The 22720-nt window shown below is 38.0% G+C and overlaps 1 protein-coding gene across 1 annotated transcript in view; it reads right to left on the bottom strand.

The window, feature by feature from the left end:
- The window catches only part of Aff2 (ALF transcription elongation factor 2), a 495719-nt gene that overhangs the window by 16595 nt on the left and 456404 nt on the right, over nt 1-22720 (bottom strand). The window contains exons 9-14 of the mRNA XM_052170362.1: nt 19535-19694; nt 16564-17577; nt 11654-11775; nt 7492-7711; nt 2540-2841; nt 1562-1625 (exon numbers count right to left, since the gene is read on the bottom strand). Coding sequence (XP_052026322.1) covers nt 1562-1625; nt 2540-2841; nt 7492-7711; nt 11654-11775; nt 16564-17577; nt 19535-19694 — 1882 coding nt within the window. The remainder of the gene's footprint in view (nt 1-1561; nt 1626-2539; nt 2842-7491; nt 7712-11653; nt 11776-16563; nt 17578-19534; nt 19695-22720) is intronic.

Here is a 22720-nt window from a genome sequence, read left to right as displayed (position 1 = left end):
ACTTCTTTCCTTCTATTTTGTATTATTAGATAATTTTCTTATGTCTTTAGACTTCAAGTAGCTTTTCCTATTAGGAATTTGTTTATATATCTTGGGTTTGACAGGTGAGTTATCATGAAACATTACTAAGTTATAACGCATCTTTTTTTCAAAATGAAAAGACACTGAAATCCAGAAAGAAAATTGCATTGCCATGATGCCAGTTAATTTCCATTCATAAATTGAGAGAGGCTTAAACTAGAAACATGTTTCTAACAAGAGGATAGATAAAAGTTCAAGGGAAATATTATCCTTCTAAGTACATCTCAACCTTTTCCCCCATGGTCACATTCCTCTAAAAAGTTTCTAAAAACATTTTTATATACTAACAATGAAATTTTAATAGCACAAAACACTGAGTATCTCTTATGTGATAGCTTTGAAGGTCCATAGATCTATACGATAGCTGACATTTTCTACTTTACCCTAAGAATCAATATTTGCCCCCATGGAAGCAATTGTCAGTGATGTTATTTCTCAACCATATTTTGAGGATCTCTTTACATTTGCCTTTCCCCCCGTCCTTCAAATTTTCACCTTCATGGTCTTACTTTTGCATCCCAGTTTCTCTATCATCCTGTGTACTACCTTGGCATACACTAGCTACAGTGCTGAGCCTGATGGGATGCTCCATCACAGCTTTTTAAGTGTCAGGCTGAAAGGACATAATGTACAGTTTGAGATTGATATTTTTTATTCCTTGTGATGACACTGAACTGATACTTCCAATTGTTCTGAGATACAGAAAGTGATCAGGAGCCTAACTCCAAGACTCTCTAGTACCGTGGTTCTCAAATGGTTGCTTTTGAAGTCAGTTGGGGATCTTTAGTGATTATGGCTGGGTCTCAGTCCTGTAAATTCTTATTTCATTGGTTTTGGATATAGCCTGTGGAACATATGGCTAGGAGGATTAATTAGGATAAATATTTCAACATAATCATCTCATCACTGGTTATATCAACCAATATCCTGAGACATAGATGGGAATTATTTAATTAGAAATCAAGATGATAACACTGTCTTCCTTTGATCAGTATAGGAAAGCCTGGTTATTGGCCCTACTCTGAGAGCATGCCACCAAATGCAACAAGAATCTGAGCTTTCTAAGGAAACTCATGTTTCCCTAAAGCAAAGAGTGAGGGCCATTCAGTGTCACTCAACACCTTCCACCTTCACACCCCAGATTTACATCATGAGACCAAAAGAAGCTCCCATCATATCCAGAGAATTTTGAAAAGTCATCTCAATTTATATAAAAGACTATAACAAGGGTAAGTAAGCTTCTGAACTTTGGCTACAAGGAAAAAGGTGACAAACACATAACACTAGAACCAAGACCTTTGGGAGTCATGATGAAACAGAATTCCCAAGCTCTCATGTCACTATAAGAGCAGTGATGCTTTGAGAAGCTCTGTGGAGTACTACAGTTATTTATTTTTTGTCCTATTTGTGAAATATGTTCCTTGTTTTTGTTTCAAAAATCATACTTTAAAGGATGAGACAATTAGAAAAAGAAACCTACCAGTGCATCAGCTTTGTGTTTCAGTTTCTTAGCCTCTTGCATGTAAAAATCAGCATTGTGAACACTAAAGAACAAAAACAAACTCTTTTATAAACCAGCAGTTTATGTTTCATTTAGAAACTGAACAGTACAAGAATTTTTGACTATTCATTCATTTCTACATAGTGCCTTGAAAAAGGCAGATTAATATTGTCTTATATATAAAATGATATATTATATATAGCAATGTATATATATATACATTCAATGTGTGTGTATATATATTACACACACACACACACACACACACACACACATATATATATATATATATATATATATATATATATATATATATATATATATATATATGTGTATGTATGTATTTCAAGGTTGGTATCAGTAATATACAACCTTGAAATGACAATATTACTGGAATTTGAAGTACAGGATAGCTTATTAGACCTGAAACTTTTATCATTTAACCCCAGTTCTCACAGTTGCCCAAACACATTATATAAAATGTAGCTATATATCTCCATAAATAACTGAAATCATGAATATGAATAGGAATGAATAAAACTAGCCCAGAGGAGAGAATCTGCCTTAGGAAATATTAAAAAGATGCAGGGTTAAAGTGGATAAAGACATTTATTACTGTTGATGGAAATATGTGAGTCAAATAGGTTTTTTTTCTTTCTTTTTTTTTGGGGGGGGGGTTAAAGACAGAGTTTCTCTGTGTAGCCATGGCTGTCCTGGAATTTACTTTGAAGACCAGGCTGGCCTTGAACTCAGAAATCCACCTGTCTCTGCCTCTCAAGTGCTGGGATTAAAGGCGTGCACCACCACTGCCCAGCATAGGTTTTCCATTAACATTATAGGGCATGATGTCAATGTCTTATACGAGGTGACACATACATGACTCTAGAAAATACATCCTACCCTCTCCCCCAATCACCACTCCAAAAATGGGTCTGCAATAATCTGGGGACAACATACGAGTCGTCAAAAGTGAGCTTAGGTCTCCGGGCATTGGTGCTACTGCTGGACAGGAGGGGCAGGGCTGCCCAGGATGTCATCTCCAGGTGACTGCTATCCATAAGGCCAGAAGTGATTGTAGGGGTGATGCTAGAAATAGTAGTGGTGGTGGTTGTAGTGGTGGCTGTAGCAGTGGTTGTGGCAGTAGCTGTGACAGTGGCAGTGACAATGGCAGGAGCAGTAGCAGTGGCAGTAGCAGTGGCAATAGCCATATTGGAGACAGTAACGGTGGCAGAGGCAGCCTTTTTTGGAGCATCTCCCTCCTAGAAAAAAGGAAGACAAATAGCTTCCATTAGATGTGGCTTTGTAAAACCATTTCTTTACAAATGCTTTGAATGTCAAGCACAATAGGAAACACAGCATGAAACAAAGAAATAACACAGAGGTCGGAGATGTATATGTAGGTGATACTTTTATGTTTTAGGAATTTTGTAGTTCATCAACTTTTGTTTTCTGGTGACCAGTAAGGTAGCCAGGGTTTGTGACTGTATAGCCTGTGATCATTGGCTGCCATGGCAAGGGTTTAAATCTTGAAGAGAATATGAAAGGGGAGGAGAAGGAATAATAAACAGGGAGAGAAAGAAGCAGATGGAAAAAGAGAGAGAAGTGAATGGAGGAGTAGGGATATCAGAAGATCTGGCACTGTTCTTCAATAGTCAGTGTCCAGGCTGACAGGAGGCTGACATAGGCTTTCTTCCTTATGAGGTCCTTGACTGCTGTCAAAAAGTGAATGGAAGGATATTTCAAAGTTTCCAGAGAGTAAAACCTCATTTGCACCAGGTCATATACCAAGTGAATAAGAGACTTGTGAGAGTTTTGCTTTGAACTGACATTGCTGTAGAAAAGGATGGAATCCAGAAGAAAGTATATGTTGAAACTTGTAACGATGTATTCACACAATGTCACAAGACTAGTGCCATGTTCTTGTGACAGACTGCTTTTCTCCATCTGGCAACTGTGGTCAATCCTGACTTTTATACTTCTGATAATACTTTCCATGGTGCCACTTATTCATTATACCCTTATTAGGTGGTGTTTCCCTGAAATTGCTGTACCTCAAAGTTTGTCCCTCAGTTAAATTCTTTCTTGATCTAATTTGTCAAACTTGCATATGTTGATGGAGATTCAGCAATGAAATGATTCTAAAATGGAAGCATCAACCTTACTCTTTGAAATTCTGAATGTGCAGTGACCACTTCTGTACACCAAGATGGCACACATTTCTCTTAGACAATTAATAGAATAAACAATTGTTTTTATTTAATGACAAGATGGTGTTTCCTCTCATCGTATCAGAACTTGCAATTGAACTTGCCAATTCCTACGGTTGTCTCCAGGTTAGGGGTATTGCAATAGCCATGGTAGTAAGAAATGCCTTCTCCAGTAGTCAAGCTGCCTGTGCCTGTATCCAGATGCACTTTCATGTCTCTTCTACCATTTACAGGCCCGTCTCTCTTCCTTGTAAGATATCAATCTCCAGCTATTTTATGTTCTCCTTTGAACACAAGTAAGTCACGTTGCTCACCTCAGATTAGAAGCTGTATCTGGCTTATGACACTGCCCCTTCAGTCAGTACTCTTATTATTTTCTGAGTGTATCCATACACATAGGAATGCATGTTTGCCTTAGTTAAAGATTTCACTTTAAAGATAAAAACTGAGTATGGTATTCCTTAAATCCATAAAAATCAGACTTTTCCACATGATCCTTGACCTCCATGGCTATCAGATAATTTTTACTACCTATGCAACATTGAGATAAATGTACAAAATTATATATATCTATAAATTATTATGCTGTATACAGAAAAATATTTTAAAGACCATAGATGTACATCTGTGAAAGACTCCTGTAGCAGCTCCATGTCTATTCTGCTAGTCTGACCCAGATCAAACAGTGAGGTTAGCTTAGAACAGTGTTGTTTCTATGAGCAAGATATATGACATGAACCTTGAAGCACAACATATATCACACATATGGCATTGGTGTCAGTACAGAATCATCTAACTGGAAAATATTAGATACAGTCATAATATTGAAAAGTATATGGACGTGAAATATGCTTAGAAGTCAATTCATTTTAATCATGGGAGGCAGAGGGAGGGAGGGACCTGAACGAGAGAGAAGAGGGGAATTGCAAAAGGAAGCAGGATAAGGAATGGGGGGAAGCTCAACAGGACAGGAGCATGAATGGAAATATGCAGCTGGAAGGGGTGTAGGTATAGATACCTGGCATGGGAGACACTCTCAGAAGTCAATGTAGGTGACCTTAACAGAAATGACCAACAGTGGGGATATGGAACCTGAAGAGACCCCCTCCAGTAGTCAGATTGCCAGTGGAGGGATGGGGGTACCAACCCAGCTACAGAACTTATGACCCCAAATTGCTCTTGTCTAAAGGAAATTCAGTGACAAAAATGGAACAGAGACTGAAGGAATGGCAGACCAGTAACTGGCCCCAACTTGGGATCCATCCCATGTCCAGTCACCAAACTATGATGCTATTACTAATGTTATGTTGTGCTTGCAGACAGAAGCCTAGCAAGGCTGTCCTCTGATAGGCTTTACCAGCAGCTGCCTGAGACAGATTACAGCTAACCATTGTACTGAAGTAGGGGAGGACCCTATGGAAAAGTTAGGGGAAGGATGGATGGAACTGAAGGTGTTGGCAACCCCATAGGAAGACCAAAAGAGTCAACTAACCTGGACCCCTGAGAGATCCTAGAAACTGAGCCACCAACCAAAAAGCATACAGGGGCTGGTCCGAGGCCCCAAACACATATGTAGCAGAGGACTGCCTTGTCTGGTCTCAGTGGTAGAGGATGTGCCTAATCCTGCAGAGACTAAAGACCCAGGAGTGGGGATACTTGGGAGTGGGCATTCTCTCAGAGGGTAAGGGTAAGGTGAGGGGGAAAGAACTCTGTGAGACAGGACCAGGAGAGCACAACATGTGGGATATAAACAAAATAATTAATTAAAAAAGAAATTTTGAACCATGAGAAATTGTTTTTCCTGACTCGTTTTTCTTTTTAAGAAATGTTTCCTTTGATATTAAATATATCTGATTCTACAAGGAAGAGTAAATAATGCGATATAGCTCTTCACTAAGGCTTATCCATTTGAATGAATGGATTCCAAATAAAGATGTGTTGAATGAAGAAGGGGAGGGAAAAAAAAGGGCAACATCTGGGATGTAAAAAATCAAATAATTAACACCTAAAAAAAGAGAATATTCCCATGGTCTCTCTCATATGCAGAAACTATTTAAAAAGTGGCCTGAAATAAAAGAGTGACTATTAGTAATTGAGAAGAGTAAAGGTAGGGCAGAGAGAAGAGTAGCACCTGGAAGAAAACAGAACAGACATTACCATAGCATGATATTGGTTTATGTAGAAATTCCACCGTGAAAGCCATTAAATTTTTTAGTTGAAAAAAAATTGGAAAAGATGGACATTTGAAACTCTATGTTTAAATTAATATACACTGAATGCATTATGAATTTTCACCCACTGATCATATAATACCCTATAGTCATGTATTATTTTGCTTTTCTGTATTAGTTAAAAAATAAATTCAATTTACATATCAAAGTAAAAAAAGAACTCAGTTAAGTGTTATACAACATGAAGGTTGTATTTCCAGAACAAAATATACTGCTATTTATAACATTTTCCTACTAATATTTTATTTCTTATATATCTTATTATGATTTCTTGAAGCATTATCTTTGCTATAATAAAATTTATAGCATTTGCTTATATTAACACAATACAAGACATCATTTTTTATAATACCTAATTGTGACAATATATATGCTAGGAGATTGTTTCCTTGATATGTCCATGCCTTCCAAGATTTTGCAGTAGAAGAGAGGGTAAGAGTTTATGATATTAATTGTATTACACATGAATAATCATGTCACCCCAGCCATCATAGATACTTTAGGAGATGGAGGTTTATATATCAGAAGAATGAATATATGTGGGTAATATATCTTTATTTATCAAGGTATGTATTATGTTTGTTTATATGTCTACTTGCATATTCAAGGTCTGATATATATTGGTCATTAACGTTCTTTAGTGAGACTGTGAGTCATCATTCAATAGCTTATATTCTTATACTTGAAAAGTGAAGTGACATTGTGTTTGGATATCTAAATTGTATTATTATTATTATTATTATTATTATTATTATTATATCATTCCATAATCTATGCTAATTGAGCTTTAGTGAAGCACACTCAAAGGACTGTAGAGTTGTTTATCTTAGAGACATTATTGTGCCTTTTAGAAAGAGACCCGCCATAGAAAGTCAATGCTATTTTTAAAACAATTCACATTTGCAAATCTGAATATTGAAAAACAGCAATTGGGGATTCCTATTCCTGTTTAGTGACCTTGGGCAACCTTGATTTCACCTATTTCTTTCATTCACTAGAATAGTGGTTGTCAGCCTGTAGGTCATGACTTCTTTCACAGGGATCACCTAAGACCCTCTGCATATCAGATACTTACATTATCACTAATACCAGGAGCAAAATTATAGTTATGATGTAGTGACAGAAATAATTTTATAGTTAGGAGTTAGCACAACAGGAGGAGCTGCATTAAAGGATTGCAGCTTTAGGAAGGTTGAGGACCATTGGCTTAGCAGACCAGCACCTACCACATGGTAGTTTCTGTGTTCAGTATCATGGCAGTGCCCTTCCCACCCTCAAGATATGAAGAGATAAAAGCCGAAGGACACCCAGGTCCTTTGGAATAATAGAGAGTTTGAATATTTCTATACAGAGACATGCCTGGTTCTTCTGTGCCTATTCTTCCCTTGTAACATTCCCTTAGGAAATTCACACTAGTTGAGATGCATTAACTTATTTTTACTTGACATAGTATTTCTTCTAATATACTTACATTTATGGATATCCCTTTGAAAGTAGCACAGAATTTTCCTTCACTTCTTTTAGGTTTGGTAGAGGTGATTTGTCCAGTCATGGAAATGTTTTTTTCTTGACTGAAGAGCCCATTGTTGCCACTGACATTTCTGCGACGTGGAGGGTCCTCTGCCAATGGGGAAAGTGCAGGAGGGAACAGCTTTTCTTCTTTTTTCCTGTTTGCTCTCCTGGATGAATTTCTGTGGAAACAAAATGTGTAGTGCACCATAAATTCTCATCTTGTTTCATTTGGAATTTTCATCACTATTATGGTCTCTTAAACTAAAGTGGTGCATAACTTGATGATTTGTTAACTGTTTGAATATAATATATATATAAACACTGAATGATACATAGGAAGAACCAGAAAGAATCTTCCTACATACATACATATATATATATATATATATATATATATATATATATATATATATATACATTTCCAAGACTCAGTCTGTCTGAGAGGCTGAATCCTATGACCAATGTAGATATTTAATGATAGTTCTACATTATGGTATCTGAAACCTATCAAGATTATTGTTAAGTAGCTGTTTTATAAAAAATACAATGTAGACTTCAACCCCTTTATTTTTCATGCTACTCTCTTCTAAGACTTAACCAAACAGTCCAGTAATAAATGGTACAATAAACAATACATTCAGCATTTCAAAGAAATATTATGCTTATACAATAAGAAATAAGTTATACACTAAAGACTAGTGTAAAACTTTATTAGTTGGCTTCAAAAATGCTATATGCCAATGCCAAGATGTAAACATCCAGTCTGCTTAAATTGTTATGTTGAAGTGCTGATGTAATACACTTCAAAAAACCCATTTAAAATATTCTTTGGTGATATTGACAAGAGACATATGCAGTCCTAAAAGTTCCTGTGTGCTTTTAAAGTGATTTATCTGCCCATTAAATTGGCACCATCAAACACACTGAGACTTCAAATAACACAAAACAACTAAAATCTTATGCTAACTGCTTTACATGGTAATTGGGTCATGGATTTTCATTTTAGTTACTGTCTTGGGCTAATCAATGAAGATTACTTGAATTTTAATCTTTTCTTGGACAACTAATATTGCACTGTGCAGCCATTTACTTTTATGATTATTGACTGCAATTTTCAATAGCAAATTAAGTCAACAAGAATTTATGTTTTCCTCTTGGTCAATTTCAGTCAGTGTCTAGATATATAGATTTGCTGTATCTCAGAGCAACAAATCAAGGATGAACAAGCATTCAGGTGGTCTGATTTTCTGAAAGAGAAATCAGTGCAAACTCCTTGTTCCCATTTACTGTGATTATATATATATATATATATATATATATATATATATATATATATATATATATATATTGATTATAGTAATGCATGGCCTCTTCCTCGTCTTTTATCTCACTCATGTGGCTCTATTTTATTACCATTTAGTGAACCTTTTTTAAAAGTGAAAATATTTCTGCCATTATCTTAAGTGACTAAAATTAATATAAAACACTTTCTAATTTTTTAACCATTTTACTATTGTTGTGATGCACTATAAAATGACAGTGAACACATGGAGTAACAGTTGTTTTTCGATTTCTCTTATGTGTATCAGTGTCTTTCCTGCACATATGTGTTTGCTGGTGCCTGAGGAGGTCAGAAGAGGGTATTGAAGTCCCTATAACTAGAGTTATGCAGGAGGCTGTAAGTCACCATGTGGGTGCTGGGAATCAAACCCAGAACCTCTCCAAGAGCAACAAGCACTCTTGGCCATTTAGCAATTTGTTTATCCAAGTATCAGTATTCTTATCCATGAAGAAGTACCTCCAACAATAGAATACATAAAGTATAATAATTACAAGGTTACCTGACCTTTGACAATATATATACACACACAAGTAAACCATTTCCTCTATTGTTTGTAACCAGCACCTCTCCTACTTGAGCTGGCTAAGAAGGTAGTAGGGCTGACAGGGTGAAGAGCTATTTTTGAGAGGTACTTGATCATAAACTGGATGTCAGTACTTTCTCATCTTCTGACACATGGAGAAAAAGTCCATTCTGTGCAATAGGCTCCAGTGTCTTAGTCCCTTTTTTGTCTACCCACAGCAAGATAAAGGTTTTGGATATTTAATAACTTCATTGACAAGACATCCAGGGGATTTTTTTTTCTAAGAAAGCTCACTGTGATTTTTTTCAATCACAAGTTTTTGGTTTTTTTTTCATATATGTGTCCGTCTTTATATAGGATAGAGGACAGTAGATCAGAACAAAAACATATTGCTATAGCTTGGTCAAGTTCTAAATGTTGTGAGGGATTCAAATGAGCTTCCTTTGGTTTGATGAAGTAACTCCAGTTGTCACAATCAGATACAACATCTTCATCAGGTTTAGCACATTCATTTAGAAAGGAGAAGAGATTCTCTTAGGAGTTTTTAAGGATTTACAGCAAAGGGTTAAAGAACAAGAGAAGAGATAAAGATTGCAAGAGGGTTCCCAAAAGAAGAACCCTAAGGCACCAATCTTCCTCAGCTTTCTTCAGTTCCAAGGACTTGATGTTGACAAGTACAAGAGCATGTTAAAGTCCCTATATCTGAAGTGATAAATTCTCCCAGGGAAATAGTAATTTCCCATTTTTAGTATGAAAATAGTGCATACAAAGCCTGTGCACTAAAGATACCATTTTCTCAGTTGACAGTGAGTTTACTCTTGATAGTGATTAACCATAAAATGGAGTAACAATTTCCAGGAAAGGTTCTTAGTAAAGCACTGAAGGCGTGGCGATCTCCCACTGCCCTGTGTTCTTTTATCTGTAGGTGGTATGAACTGGCCCAGTCTGGGAACTAAGGAGGGATTGTATCACCACTCTGCCAGACTATGTCTGAGCAACAAGATCTGTGCTTCTTCATATACCTGGTCTATGCTCAGCAAAAGGAATTCTAGTAGTTTTCCTGGGTTACTTTTTCTGAGATCTATGATTAGATATTTTAAAGATTGCACCAGAGACTACATGCATATGTCAAAATAGTAAGTGATTTTCTATGTGAGGGGCAGGCATCTTAGGGATCAAATGTTACTTTGTGGAACTTGTCTAGCAATAAGGAATCTGTTTCTACCTTTCATTTCCAAACAAGAAGCCAGACACATTCAAGCTGATAACTTCTTTCCAACATCTGATCTGTGGCAGATTGATGCTGTATCACTGATGTTAAACAGTAATCTGTGAAATCAATTGTTAGCGGCAGTTGTCCAGATTGCCTCTCTGCTTTGGGCTGCTAATAGACTCCAAAACTGGGCTTTGATGGGAGTAATCTCCAATGTTGAATGAATTTATTGCAATAATTACACAGATAGAATGTCTCGAGTAGCTGACATGATTGTTAGTTAAGTAATATATTTATAAAACAGAAAGGACTCTGTTATAATGCTTGCTAGAAACAGAGGGTTAGAGTTCCCTGGAGAAAGATGATGTAATTTGACTGGGGAAAGGACTAGAATTCCTCCTGCTTAATTTTGGAAACTTGCCACAGAGAAAGAAGGGAGAGGAGGGACAGTTTGTCAGAATCAAAATCTATTTCTACCAGGCCTTTCTCAACACAGAACTGTCCTCATCAGGGTGGAGTACAATTTCCAAAAGATGTTATTCTCCTAACTTCTATAGAGGCAGATTCAAGGACTCATCTTCTAGCTTTGTATTAACACTAGGAAATGGCATTTAAAATAGCATCCTATCACGATAAAGGAAATTGTCTAGTCACCATCAGGACAGAACCTTGTCCAAATGCGGATTGCTCTCATTAAGATGATGCATGTTTTCTGATATTTCCTCTTTTTAATTCACTTTTATTTTATTTATTTATTTATTTTTGCTTTTTGCAGAATATTCCCTGTGGTTAATTTTGATGATTGTTCTGAGTTGTAATAAATAAACGGTTCTTCAAAGCACATATTCACCCTAAACATGACAGCCCATATTCTGTTCTTAATTCATGTTAGACCATTTGCCAGAGATTGCTATCAAGCTTGGACTAAGCCACTCTTGATGCTAGCCTGATATTCTAATGAGACAGGAGGCCCCCCAGTACATCCAAACATGATGTTAAAACAATCACACAAGGACCAGTATACAGACACAGGGAAAACTTACTCTCTAGTGCTGGGAGGTTTGTGGGGTGGGGCTGGTGAGATGCAAGGGGGAAGCAGGCAGATAGTACTGTTGTCCTCCAGGCGTTGCTTCTTCTCAGGGATTTTCTCTGCAGCTTCTGCTGGCTTTTAAAGGGAAAAAATATGCAGAGCTTCAAATACACACAACATACATTCAAATAGCATCTTTCTCTCTCTTTCTCTCTCTCTCTCTCTCTCTCTCTCTCTCTCTCTCTCACACACACACACACACACACACACACACACACACACAAATTGAACAAGACAGTTTGCTTCTAGTATATACCATTCTTTGATCAGACAGTAAAGCAATCAACCTTTCCTAGTCTAGTCCTACCAAGAATTTGGCGTATGAGAGGTTTAAACTTTAATGTATCCACACTTTGGTCTTCCTTCTTCTTGAACTTCATGTGGTCTGTGAGTTATATCTTGGAGAGACCCACGGCTCCAGCTACATATGTAGCAGAGGATGGCCATTTCAGACATCAATGAGAGGAGAGGACATTCATCTTATGAAGTCTTGATGCCCCAGTGTGGGGGAATGCTAAGTCAGGAAAGTGGGGGGGTGATAAGTAGGGGGAGGAGGGATGGGATAGGGGATTTTCTGGAGTATTGAAGAAAGGGGATACCATTTAAAATGCAAATAAAGAAAATATCTAGTAAAATAAAAAACAGCAGACATAAAAACCCTTTAATGTAAATATATGATTAATCTGAAGAGGCCATTTCCTGTAGCCAGACAGTAACTCCATTTGGAGGGATAGTAACATAAACCCATCCACAAAACATTCAATCCCAAATTTATCCTATCTACAAGAAGTACAGGCATAGAGGATAGAGCAGACACTGAGGGAATGACCCACCAATAACTGGCCCAACTTGAGACATATCCCTTGGGTAAGTACCAATCCCTGACACTATTAATGATACTCTGTTATGCTTGCAGATAAGATCACAGAGAGGCTGTCCTCTGACAGGCTCCACACAGCAAATGACTCAGATAGATAGAGATATCCACAGTCAAATAGTGGATGGAGCTTGGAGATTCATATGGAAGAATAGGAGGAAAGATTGTGGGCTCTGAAGGGGGTAGGAACTCCAAATAGAACCAACTAACCTGGACCCTTGGGGCTCTCAGAATTTAAACCACCAACCAAAGAACATACATAGCCTGGATACAGGCCTCCCTACACATATGTAGTAGATGTGCAGCTTGACTGTCATGTGGGTTCTGAACAACTGGAATGGGGTATCCCAAAAGCTGTTGCCTGTCTGGGATATGTTCTTCTAGCTGGGCTGAATTGTCTGGTCTCAGTGAGAGGGAAGCACCTAGGCTCTTAAAGACTTGAAGTGCTGTGGTGGAGGGATACCCAAGGGGGCCTACCCACTCAGAGGAGAAGGGGGGATAGGGCAAGGATTGTGTGAGGGGGTTACTGAGAGGGGAGCAGTGAGTGGGATGTAAAGAAAATAAATAAAAATAAATAAATAAGTAAATATCTGATTAAAGATTATCTTGCATAGGAACCTTAACCAAAGTGAAGAGAATCTATAAATTTCATGCACTTCCCTCATCAACAGTACCTTTACAAAGTGATAGCTAGGAAATCAACATTGCAACTTTAACATGACATGCACCCTGTTTTAAACAACATGAGGCTTGTGGGTGGCTTATAAAGGCTGTCTATATAAACAACAACATGTAAGTAAAAGGAGCATGTGTCAAGCCTTTAGTTCCTAAATGTATTCATTGCAGAGGCATATGTTCACTCTGTACTGTTCTCATCAATAAGAAAGAAGAATCAAAGCAGGCTATGAGTCCCACACTTCATACTCAACAGTTCTGGAATCCTTTCATTGGATAGATTAGTGCAGGACTCACTAGAGAACACTGGGAATTCTCTTCAGGACTCAACCTGCCTCCTAGAATTGACCTGTCTTTGAGGCAGCCCCTGCAGCTTGCCAATCACACAGACTGTTCAATTTTCCTAACACTTGCCAATTCCTTCCTATTCTCCTGCCTTCTTATATCTTTTTATTGCCTCGGAATGACCTACTTTTTTTTAAATTTTATTCGATATATTTTTTATTTACATTTCAAATGATTTCCCCTTTTCTGGTTCCCCAGTCCCTGAAAGTCACATAAGCCCCCTTCCCTCCCCCTGTTCTCCCATCCACCCCTTCCCACTTCCCTGTTCTGGTTTTGTCTTATACTGCTACACTGAGTCTTTCCAGAACTAGGGGCCACTCCTCCGTTCTTCTTGTACCTACTTGTCGCAGTCTTGTAGAATTTTCACCCTTCTCAATGCTTGACTGTCTCCTTGATGCTCAATGTCATGGTGCTACTCCACCCCTCCCAGTAATTTCCCCGGAATCTCCAGTCTCTCAGTACCATACACTCTCCTAGTACTTTCCTGTCTCTTAGTGGTCCCCAAGTTTTGTGATTTGTATTCCCCTAGTTATCCACAGTCTCCTAGTCCTTAGTTAGCCCCAGGTCATTCTTCTAGTACTGCCCAGGTTCCTAGAAACTGTGTGCATCCTAGCACTCCTAGTCTCTTAGTGCAGCCTTGTCTCCTAATATTCATTTTATAGTCTCCTAGAACCTTCCCAGAATGCCCAGTGTGCTTCCCACACTCCTAGTACTGCCCAGTATTCCAGAGCTCATCTATTTCTCACTGTTCCAGGTCTCTTAATATGGCCTAGTCTCCTACTGCTTCTCACTATCCTAGAGTTCCCCAATCACTAATACTTGCACCTCTTACTATCTCCTACTTGTCCTGCAAGCATTGTGAAAACTGTTAACTCCATCTTGTCTCTGTACACTACACTCTCCAAATTCTTGGCTCCAACCTATCCCTAGATCCCTAGTGTTCCCTAGTTTCTCAGGATATACAATCTCCTAGAACACCCCAGTAAACTAGCACTCCCCCATGTTCTACCATTTGCCTAATTCCCAGAGTTCTGCACATATTCTCTTGTCACTGTTCACTGTCTTGTACTATTCCCTTGTTCCCTAGTTCTAGCAGGGAACATTATATTGCCTGTCTTCAAGCAGTCTGTAGTCTCAGGGAGCTCATCACTCTCTTAGACTTTTTGTCTTGCACTGCCCCAAAGTTCCAAATATTTTCTTTTCTCCTATCATTCCATCCTTTTAATGAACTCAAGTCTACAACTGCTTTTGAGTCTACAGTGTGTTTGGCTGAAAGCTCTTGTATAATCAAAGTTGTCCCTAGCCATCTTGTATTCTTTGGAATCTGTGGTATCCCCTCTTCAAAGGTTCCTCAGTATCCTGGTATTTCTCCTCTTTTAGCATTTCCTGTCTCTAGTGTTCCCATTTGCTAGGGTTCCTTACCATCCTCGTATCTCATAATCGCCTAGCATGAGGCAATCATCAGTCATGCAACCATCACCCAGAACTCCCCTGTCCCTCAGTGCACCAAATATCCTAGCTCTATCCTGTCTCTGAATATTCTTCTGTCTCCTGGCACTCCCCTGTCTGAGCATTAGCCTGTAGTCAAGCTTTGTTGTGCTTCTGAGTACTCCCATGTCTCTTAGAACTCTTCTGTGAGTGTTCTCATGTCTCCTTGCAGGAGCCTCTCTGAGTTCTCCTATGTTCCATCTCTTCTCTAACTCTGATTACTATTCTGTATCCCAGAACTTTTCTGTCTGAATGCTTCATGTATTCTAGCACAACTCCTTGGCTGTGTCTTATTGCATTTCAGTGTCACAAGGCTTCCTCAGCTCATAGCTACTCCTTATTCTCTTGCATTCACTTATCTCATAGTATTCCTCTATATGGTCACGCTCGGTCTCCTACAAGTCCCTATTCACCCATCACTCTCTTCAATACTTTTCAGACTATCCATGATTCTGGCTTTGTCCTGTGTCCTCGTGCTTTTCTTTCTCATATCATACCCCTGTCTCCTGATATTACTATTTTTTAGGTACCTTCAGTCTCCTCTACTTTTAAAACCCCTAATTACAGGTTAATGAAGTCATTTAGGGCACCTCATTCAATAAGTCACTATTGTTTTCAGGTAATCTGTCTTTTGCAAAGCAATACGAGCAATAGACACATTCAAGACAACCTCTTCTGGAGAGAACTGGGGTGTGGGTGATGAAGAACAGATTAGGAATTGCATCTTTGTGCTGCTATGGTGCTATGAGTAATACCATTAGCAAAACAACACCACAGGGAACTTGATTCTGAAGAACTATGCCAAGATAAGGAGATGAATCAGAAAGAGTTTATTAGCTGTAAACTCTAAAAATATTTTAATTGGTAAAGGTAATTCTAGATTTCCTCTTCTGGTGACCCTATGTGAGCCTAGAATTGATACCAAGGAATCTTCAGATGAGAGGTTTACAGAGTAATCCTTTCAAATAGGGCCACTAATCTTAAAAGGTATATAAAACTTTAGTGTGGTAGATGCAGGGATACCCCAGTATAGCTGACTTATGACAAATGCATTAATATTTATCCAGAGAAATGAGCAAATGCAAAAGATGTCCTTGACCGTTATGAGCAGAGAGGTAATCTGCTAATGCTGAAGTGGTAAACTGTGAGCAATAATACAGGAGTCATTGAAGTAGGAAAAATCTAAGGCCCTTACTCCAGGTACCACATATCATAGCAAAGGGACTTGTCTGCATTCTTATTTCATATATATCATAATTTTTCTTATTCCATATCAGCTATCCTTACCAATGGCTACCACACACCCTGATAATTCCTAACACTATGGTCATATGCCAAACATTTCATTCCTCTTAGAAAATGTCATTTCTTTAACCAAAGCTAGCAATCCTTTGTCATTGCTGTCCTGAAAAAACACTACAGATAACTTCAGTAGTCTTTGCTCACAAGCACATGGCAAACTCTATTGAACAACTCACCTTGTGCTTACGCTTGCCCTTAGGGACTGGTTTTTCCACAGCTGTGGCAGCAGTTTGACGCTTGGATTTAGAGGCAGTCTCCTTGTGCTCTGTCTTTGCAGGTGCTGCTGGGACTGAATTTTGGCCAGGTACTCTAGAAAGTAAGTCGAGGTCAATCTTCACCCAGAGGTTTTTTGGATTTTCAAGATCCCGTAGAGGGGACAAAAGCTCAGTTTGCATGGCAGGAGGTGGTGAAAAAGCTGTCTCCTCGTTGCTAGTGGATAAGTTGTTGCTGTTGCTGTTGCTGTTGGTCAAGGTGCTAAGTGTCAGGCTGGCATTAGAAGTTTCCTTGGATTTAGAAGTATTACCTCCAGGAGCAATGCAAGGTGGCAGTACTTTGATCTGCAGGGTCTCTTCCTGGTCTGTGTTGGAGTCAGATGTAGATGAATCTGATTCAATAAATTCCCGGGACTTGGGGACAATCTTCCCAGGCCCTCTATACTTCTTCTTCTCAGTGGCCAGAGGGCCATGATGAGGCCTTGGCTCTTTCCTAGGCACTGGTTTGTGGACAGTGGCTTTGTTGCGGCTTCGTGGTGGCTCAGGAAGTTCCACACTTTCTTTTTCTTTGGGAGTGCTGCTGGTAATATTTGGTTTGGGCCAGGTAAACTCCTCAAAGCTGGTGTTTTTCTCAACTTTTTTGGGCTGTTTCTTTCCAGTTGTCCTTTGAGATACTGTGTCAACTGATGTTGACAACTTATGCTTCAAGGCCTTTGTTTCTGGGATTTTCTGTGTGGGTCTTGGTCGAGCTTTCTCCCTAATAAGACTGAGGAGAGGCCTTTCTTTGGGTACAGCCACAGCCTGGCTAGGGTTTGGTTTCACTTTGACCTGGACCTCCACTGGTTGTATTACTGGAGGAGGCAGAGAAATGGTCTCTGTGGGTGTCTCATTTTGGCCACAAATAAATGACTTGTTCTGGGACGTGACTTTGTTCAGCCATTTGTCTAGCTGCCATTTGTTGGTTGAGGGTGGCTCAGGCTGTAGATTGAGAAACAGCAACAAGGATGCATTTCACACATGCTAAGGCTTTATAGGGACTTTCTGTATAGTGACTATACAGCGCTAAGAAATTAATAGATGATGTGGGCTGGAAATAGATTTAGAAGAGTACTTGCCCACTCTCCATGGAACCCTAGCTTCCACTCTCAGACCCACATAAACCAGGTCTGGTGGTAGAGAAGGATCAAACGTTCAAGGACAGCTTTAGTTACATAGCAAGTTTAAGCTTAAAGCTGTTTTGGGCTACATGGGACCTTGTGACCAACCAACCAAACCACAAGAAAATCATACTACTTTGGAATTTAAGTGACAGTCCACATACACAAACACATACACATTAATTGAGAAATGTACTTTCAGTGTAGATCAAAAGAGTGAGTTGTTTTCCTCTGTATCTGACTAGATAAAAAGCATATAACTACAAATCAACCAAAGTTTGTTTTTTTAAACACTAGTTTGTAACATTCCTTCAAAAATAGGAGCCAGAGGTTATGGTATCTATTCCTAAAAATAAACCTAAGTGCATGTCAAGTGTTTTCAGAAGGAAAATATTTCCATTTTCCGAAATACTAGGGTTTAGAACAGGATGCTGTAATTCACTGAAAATACTACTACCTTTGTATTTTTACTGGAGGGTAATATAAATTGATTCCTTTAAACCACCATGCTTTCCTAAATCTATGGGACTAGCAAATTTATGGGGATGTGTATGTAGACTTTGGCATTTACTATGAAGCAATAGAAGTGATATATCTAATTCACATGCTTGATATTCAACTCTGATTTCTACCAGTTAAAATTAAAGGGCATCATTTTTATTAGAAGGACTCTTTCTGAAAGCCACCTAGTATGTGGCAACAGTAAATAGAGGATGGCAGAACTAAAAATTAATTAAGTAGCTGTGACCACTGCTTACAGAAAACAATAGCAGGTAACTATTAAGGAAACTCTCTCAGCTGCTACTCTTAGCAGTGCAGTGCCAGGGTGAAAAACTAGCTCTGGCCGTGTACTGCCTAGGTTTAAGTCCATGCTTTATTACTGTGTATCTGGGAAATCTTGGGGGTAGTTTTGGCTTAAATTCTCATAAACGTACATTGCCACCTATAAAATGTCCTGTAGTGTGAGAGAGTATAGTATTGGGTTGTTAGTAAGAGTGAATGAGAAAATGTAAGTCAAGTGTCCAGCACAGCATTTGTTATTTTAAACAGCAATAAAATGACTACTGCTTCTATTATTCCTTTCTGGTTATTGAGAAAGAAATGTATAAAGAGCCATGAGATAAATAACCTTGTTGTACCATATGCAGGCTTAGGGAACCAGAGTACTTAGTCAGAGGATGGGAAGTAAAAAACTAACTCTTCCTTATCAGAGTTATTGTTCTGGTGTTTGGGGTGCTAGGATAAACATTTCATAACATTATTTGGCACATGATGTAAATTGAAATAAAGAACTTGTGTCTCTTGAATGCTGTTTTACCTTTAAAGAAAGGAATATTTCTCAAGTCTTCCTTGCTTTATGTATCCATTTGCCATTTTAATAACTTTAAAGCAATTAAAGTTATTAAAGTTAAAGTTGGCATCTTCAGATCTACCATTGGGTCTTGATTGGCTTTGTTGGTTCACTTAAAAAGTAAGTTGCAAGATCATCATTCTTATACTAGTTTTATGTGGAATGAGGCTTGAGGCTCAGAGTAGCTTAGTGGCTCCCATAAAAAATCTGTTGTACAACAAGCAACCTCTGTAATTTAGAGTCACACGAAAGAGATCTATGTATGTTAGAGCATACACAAATATATGTTTGAAAGAAACAATCTTATGAAGTCTTTGGCTACTTTTCTGAAGTAGTTATTGTATTAAAGTACTTCAACTGGTGATGTATCTGGCATGCACCTTAAGCACCTTAAGCATAGATGGTTCCTAAGGTCTTCACAACTCACCTCTGGAGTAGCTACTCTGGGAGCCTCATTGGCTTCGCTGTCGGTAGTGCTGCTTTCAGTGTCTGAGTCCGATTCTGAGCTACTCTCTGACTCACTGGAGCTGCCGGACCCCAAATTGCCTTGCGCAGCAGGTAAAGGCTGTGGTGTGGCCAAGAGTGAGCTGAAAGAAAAATGACATAATTTATTACCTCACCAAGTCTCAGATTTAAAGGAACAGGCTGGTTCAATATAAAGACTTATGATCTGTGGGCTGCAGGAAGAATAGATTACAGGATCCTCACCTGACAGAAACAAAATATAAGGCTCCAAGAGCCCAGTGTGAAGGTCAATGTCAAAAATTTGACTCGACCTGAAGCAAACAAGCACCTTGGCCCAGGACAGTTTCTTTGCTTTTGGGAAACCCTTCCCTACTTCATATTCCATATGAAAACTTTCAACAGAGCTTTCATACCTTATGAACACAGACTAAAAGCTGAGACTCCGGGATTTTATTGTTCCATTTATTTGTTTTAGTTAATTTCTCATTTTCTGTTGCTATTTTATAGACTTCTAGCCCAACTTCTTGGAGTATAGTCCAATATAGTCATATTTCTAAGAACTGGTAACTTCAATTTTCCTTTTATTGGAGGAAACTGAGGGTTAGAGTCTAGAAAGGACTTGACTTCAGATCTGGAATCATGGTGCCCTGGTTTCTTCAAAGGATAACAGCTGTACTCATTACATGTTACTCTGAGGCTCTAAGGTGTGGTCCTCAATTTCTATCTGTTGGGTCCAAGAATAAGGAAATGAGAAAATGTACTTCTTTGCAGTCTTATCATTTTTGTAATGTTTTGTAGTGCTTATTAAGGACGAATGATCCTGAGGAAATTTCAGTGCTTGATTTTTAGATCTGTAAAGTTGATTCAACAAAATATTTTAAAAGCTATATAAACCATTGGCTACTCTGCCTTTATTGGGAATCAACTCTTCTTGACCAATCTTTTACTTTCTGTGCACTGCACCAAATCACCTTCAGCTGGCTCTTAGCATCCTAGGGCATAGCATTGCTTTTTCTGTCCTTTGAACCATTGTTTCTTTGGATTGAGTTTTGTTTTACTTTGTCTTAGGAACTGTGCAAAAAACAATAAACAACAGACAAACAAACGAATATCCAAGGAGGATTCTGATCTCAATAAATCTCTTTAACTCCTCCTTTGAAGATCAATTGAACTCAAAGTAGGTTTGGGAATTGTGCATTTTTCCTATGAAACAGTCTGATTCATTCTGCTTGCTCCACCTCCACCCTATGCTTCTCAAACACTACAGCAATTTTCTTGGATTTCCCACCTAACCTTCTTCAAGTCTGAGGAAAAAGTTCAAACAAGTAGTTATGCTCTGACACTGGGGACCACCTAATTTTCTGGTCCCATCTTCAAACCTAAGATAGAGTAATTTTTAAGAATTCTCCTGTGCATAATTCTAGAAGCCTAGAATTTTATTCCTTGCCTGAAGCTGTATCATTTCATGCCCTATCCCATAGTTTCAATAAAGACTCTTCTCCAACACTATGGCTCTCATCATTGGGCTATATCTTTCCTGCCCTGCTGCTAGGTAAAGCGATTCTTTATAGGGCAGCACAGGCTTCTGATCAGTTACCATCAGCACAGAGAGAACCTTTTTGCACTATGTGTAAAGCCAATCCCTAAAGTCTAGTCTTTTAATCTCCTAGGTAGACATTTTCTTTCACAGAGCAAAGACTCATCTTAAATTGTTAACTGCCAAGCAAATGCTCTGACAAATATAACAAGAATTTAGAGGAAAGCACAAGAAATAGAGGACTGTATCTCTTGGGAAAATGTGTGTGTGTTTCTGTTACAGGGAAAGGGAAGAAGCCTGGAACTCAGTGTTCTTATTTTTCTGCATTTCTTTGTAGAACTCCCTGTAAGTGGCAGTAATGACTCCATACTTATGCAAAGTACCTTTTAAATGGAATCAACTGGTTTTTTAACTTTAGTTACTAAATAAAGATTAAGAGAATGTATCTAAGTGAGACAAGTTCAGAGATTAAGCAAATTTGGCCTTAATTTCTCTTAAGTAAAGTTTCAAATATAATTTATCACATCTATAATTCTGAGAATACTAGGTGGTGGATTGAGGGATACAAATCTAATTTGTATCCAAAATTATTATTTTCCAGTAAAAGGCTGGTTCCTAATATTCATTCATACATGAATTCATTTTGATTTCTTGTAAGAAGCTGTTCCGCCTGGTATAATCTACTGAAAACTGATTCTGGATTTACTTGGGGATATTTTTGATAGTGTTCCCACTTACTGGATTACTTTTGAAAAATTTCTGTTTCAGAGCCACCACTGAGTTAATGCCCTTAAGATAAAATGCACTAACTAATATACATAAAGCACAGCTATTTTGCTTATCAGAATCAAATTACTTGTAAACTAAGAATGCAAGCTTTACAATATTAGTAGGAGACTTTATGAATGTGTACATTTAAAGTAAGTATGTTTTATCCAAAGCCATTCTGAGGACAAATGCATTTTCATATGCAGATTTTTTAAGCCTCAAAATTAATATGTTGAATGTAAATCATACATAAATACATATAATGGGCTCAATCAGATCCCTTAATATAATTAAATATTGCTTCAGTAATCTTCACAGTGTGCTATAAATTAGTTTAGGTCAAGGGTGTCATCAAATGAAATTTTCTCAAACTTAAAAAGAAAGTTTTAGAAATTTCTGAATTTCAGAATCACAATTAAGCAATAATGAACACTGATAGAAACCATTATACTCATTCTACTAAGTAATGGAAACAATATAACTGAGTCTAAGCCTCACTTCCTATGGACTACTCCCAGAAACAAAAGAAGCCAAGACTGAAATACTATCTTCAAAACAGAACAAATATCAACATGAGGAAAATTGCTTTATGCCCTGACTCTTAGTTGCTGAAAACTGTTAGCTGGTCAGCTAAATTCCCACTTCTACTACATTTATTTTCATATGTCATTAATTTCTTTTTATAATCTATACTAAACCGACTGTGAATGAATCCAGCTGGTGCAATACTTGATTCTACATAGAAGATGAAGGATTAATGCATAATTTATATACTTCCATTTACCAAGGCTACATTAAAAAGATTTCCCACACACCATTTATTCTCATATTTATATAAACTAC

The sequence above is a fragment of the Apodemus sylvaticus genome, chromosome X, assembly GCF_947179515.1.
Source record: "Apodemus sylvaticus chromosome X, mApoSyl1.1, whole genome shotgun sequence".
Classification (NCBI taxonomy): domain Eukaryota; kingdom Metazoa; phylum Chordata; class Mammalia; order Rodentia; family Muridae; genus Apodemus; species Apodemus sylvaticus.
This window is presented reverse-complemented; position numbering and strand designations above follow the sequence as displayed.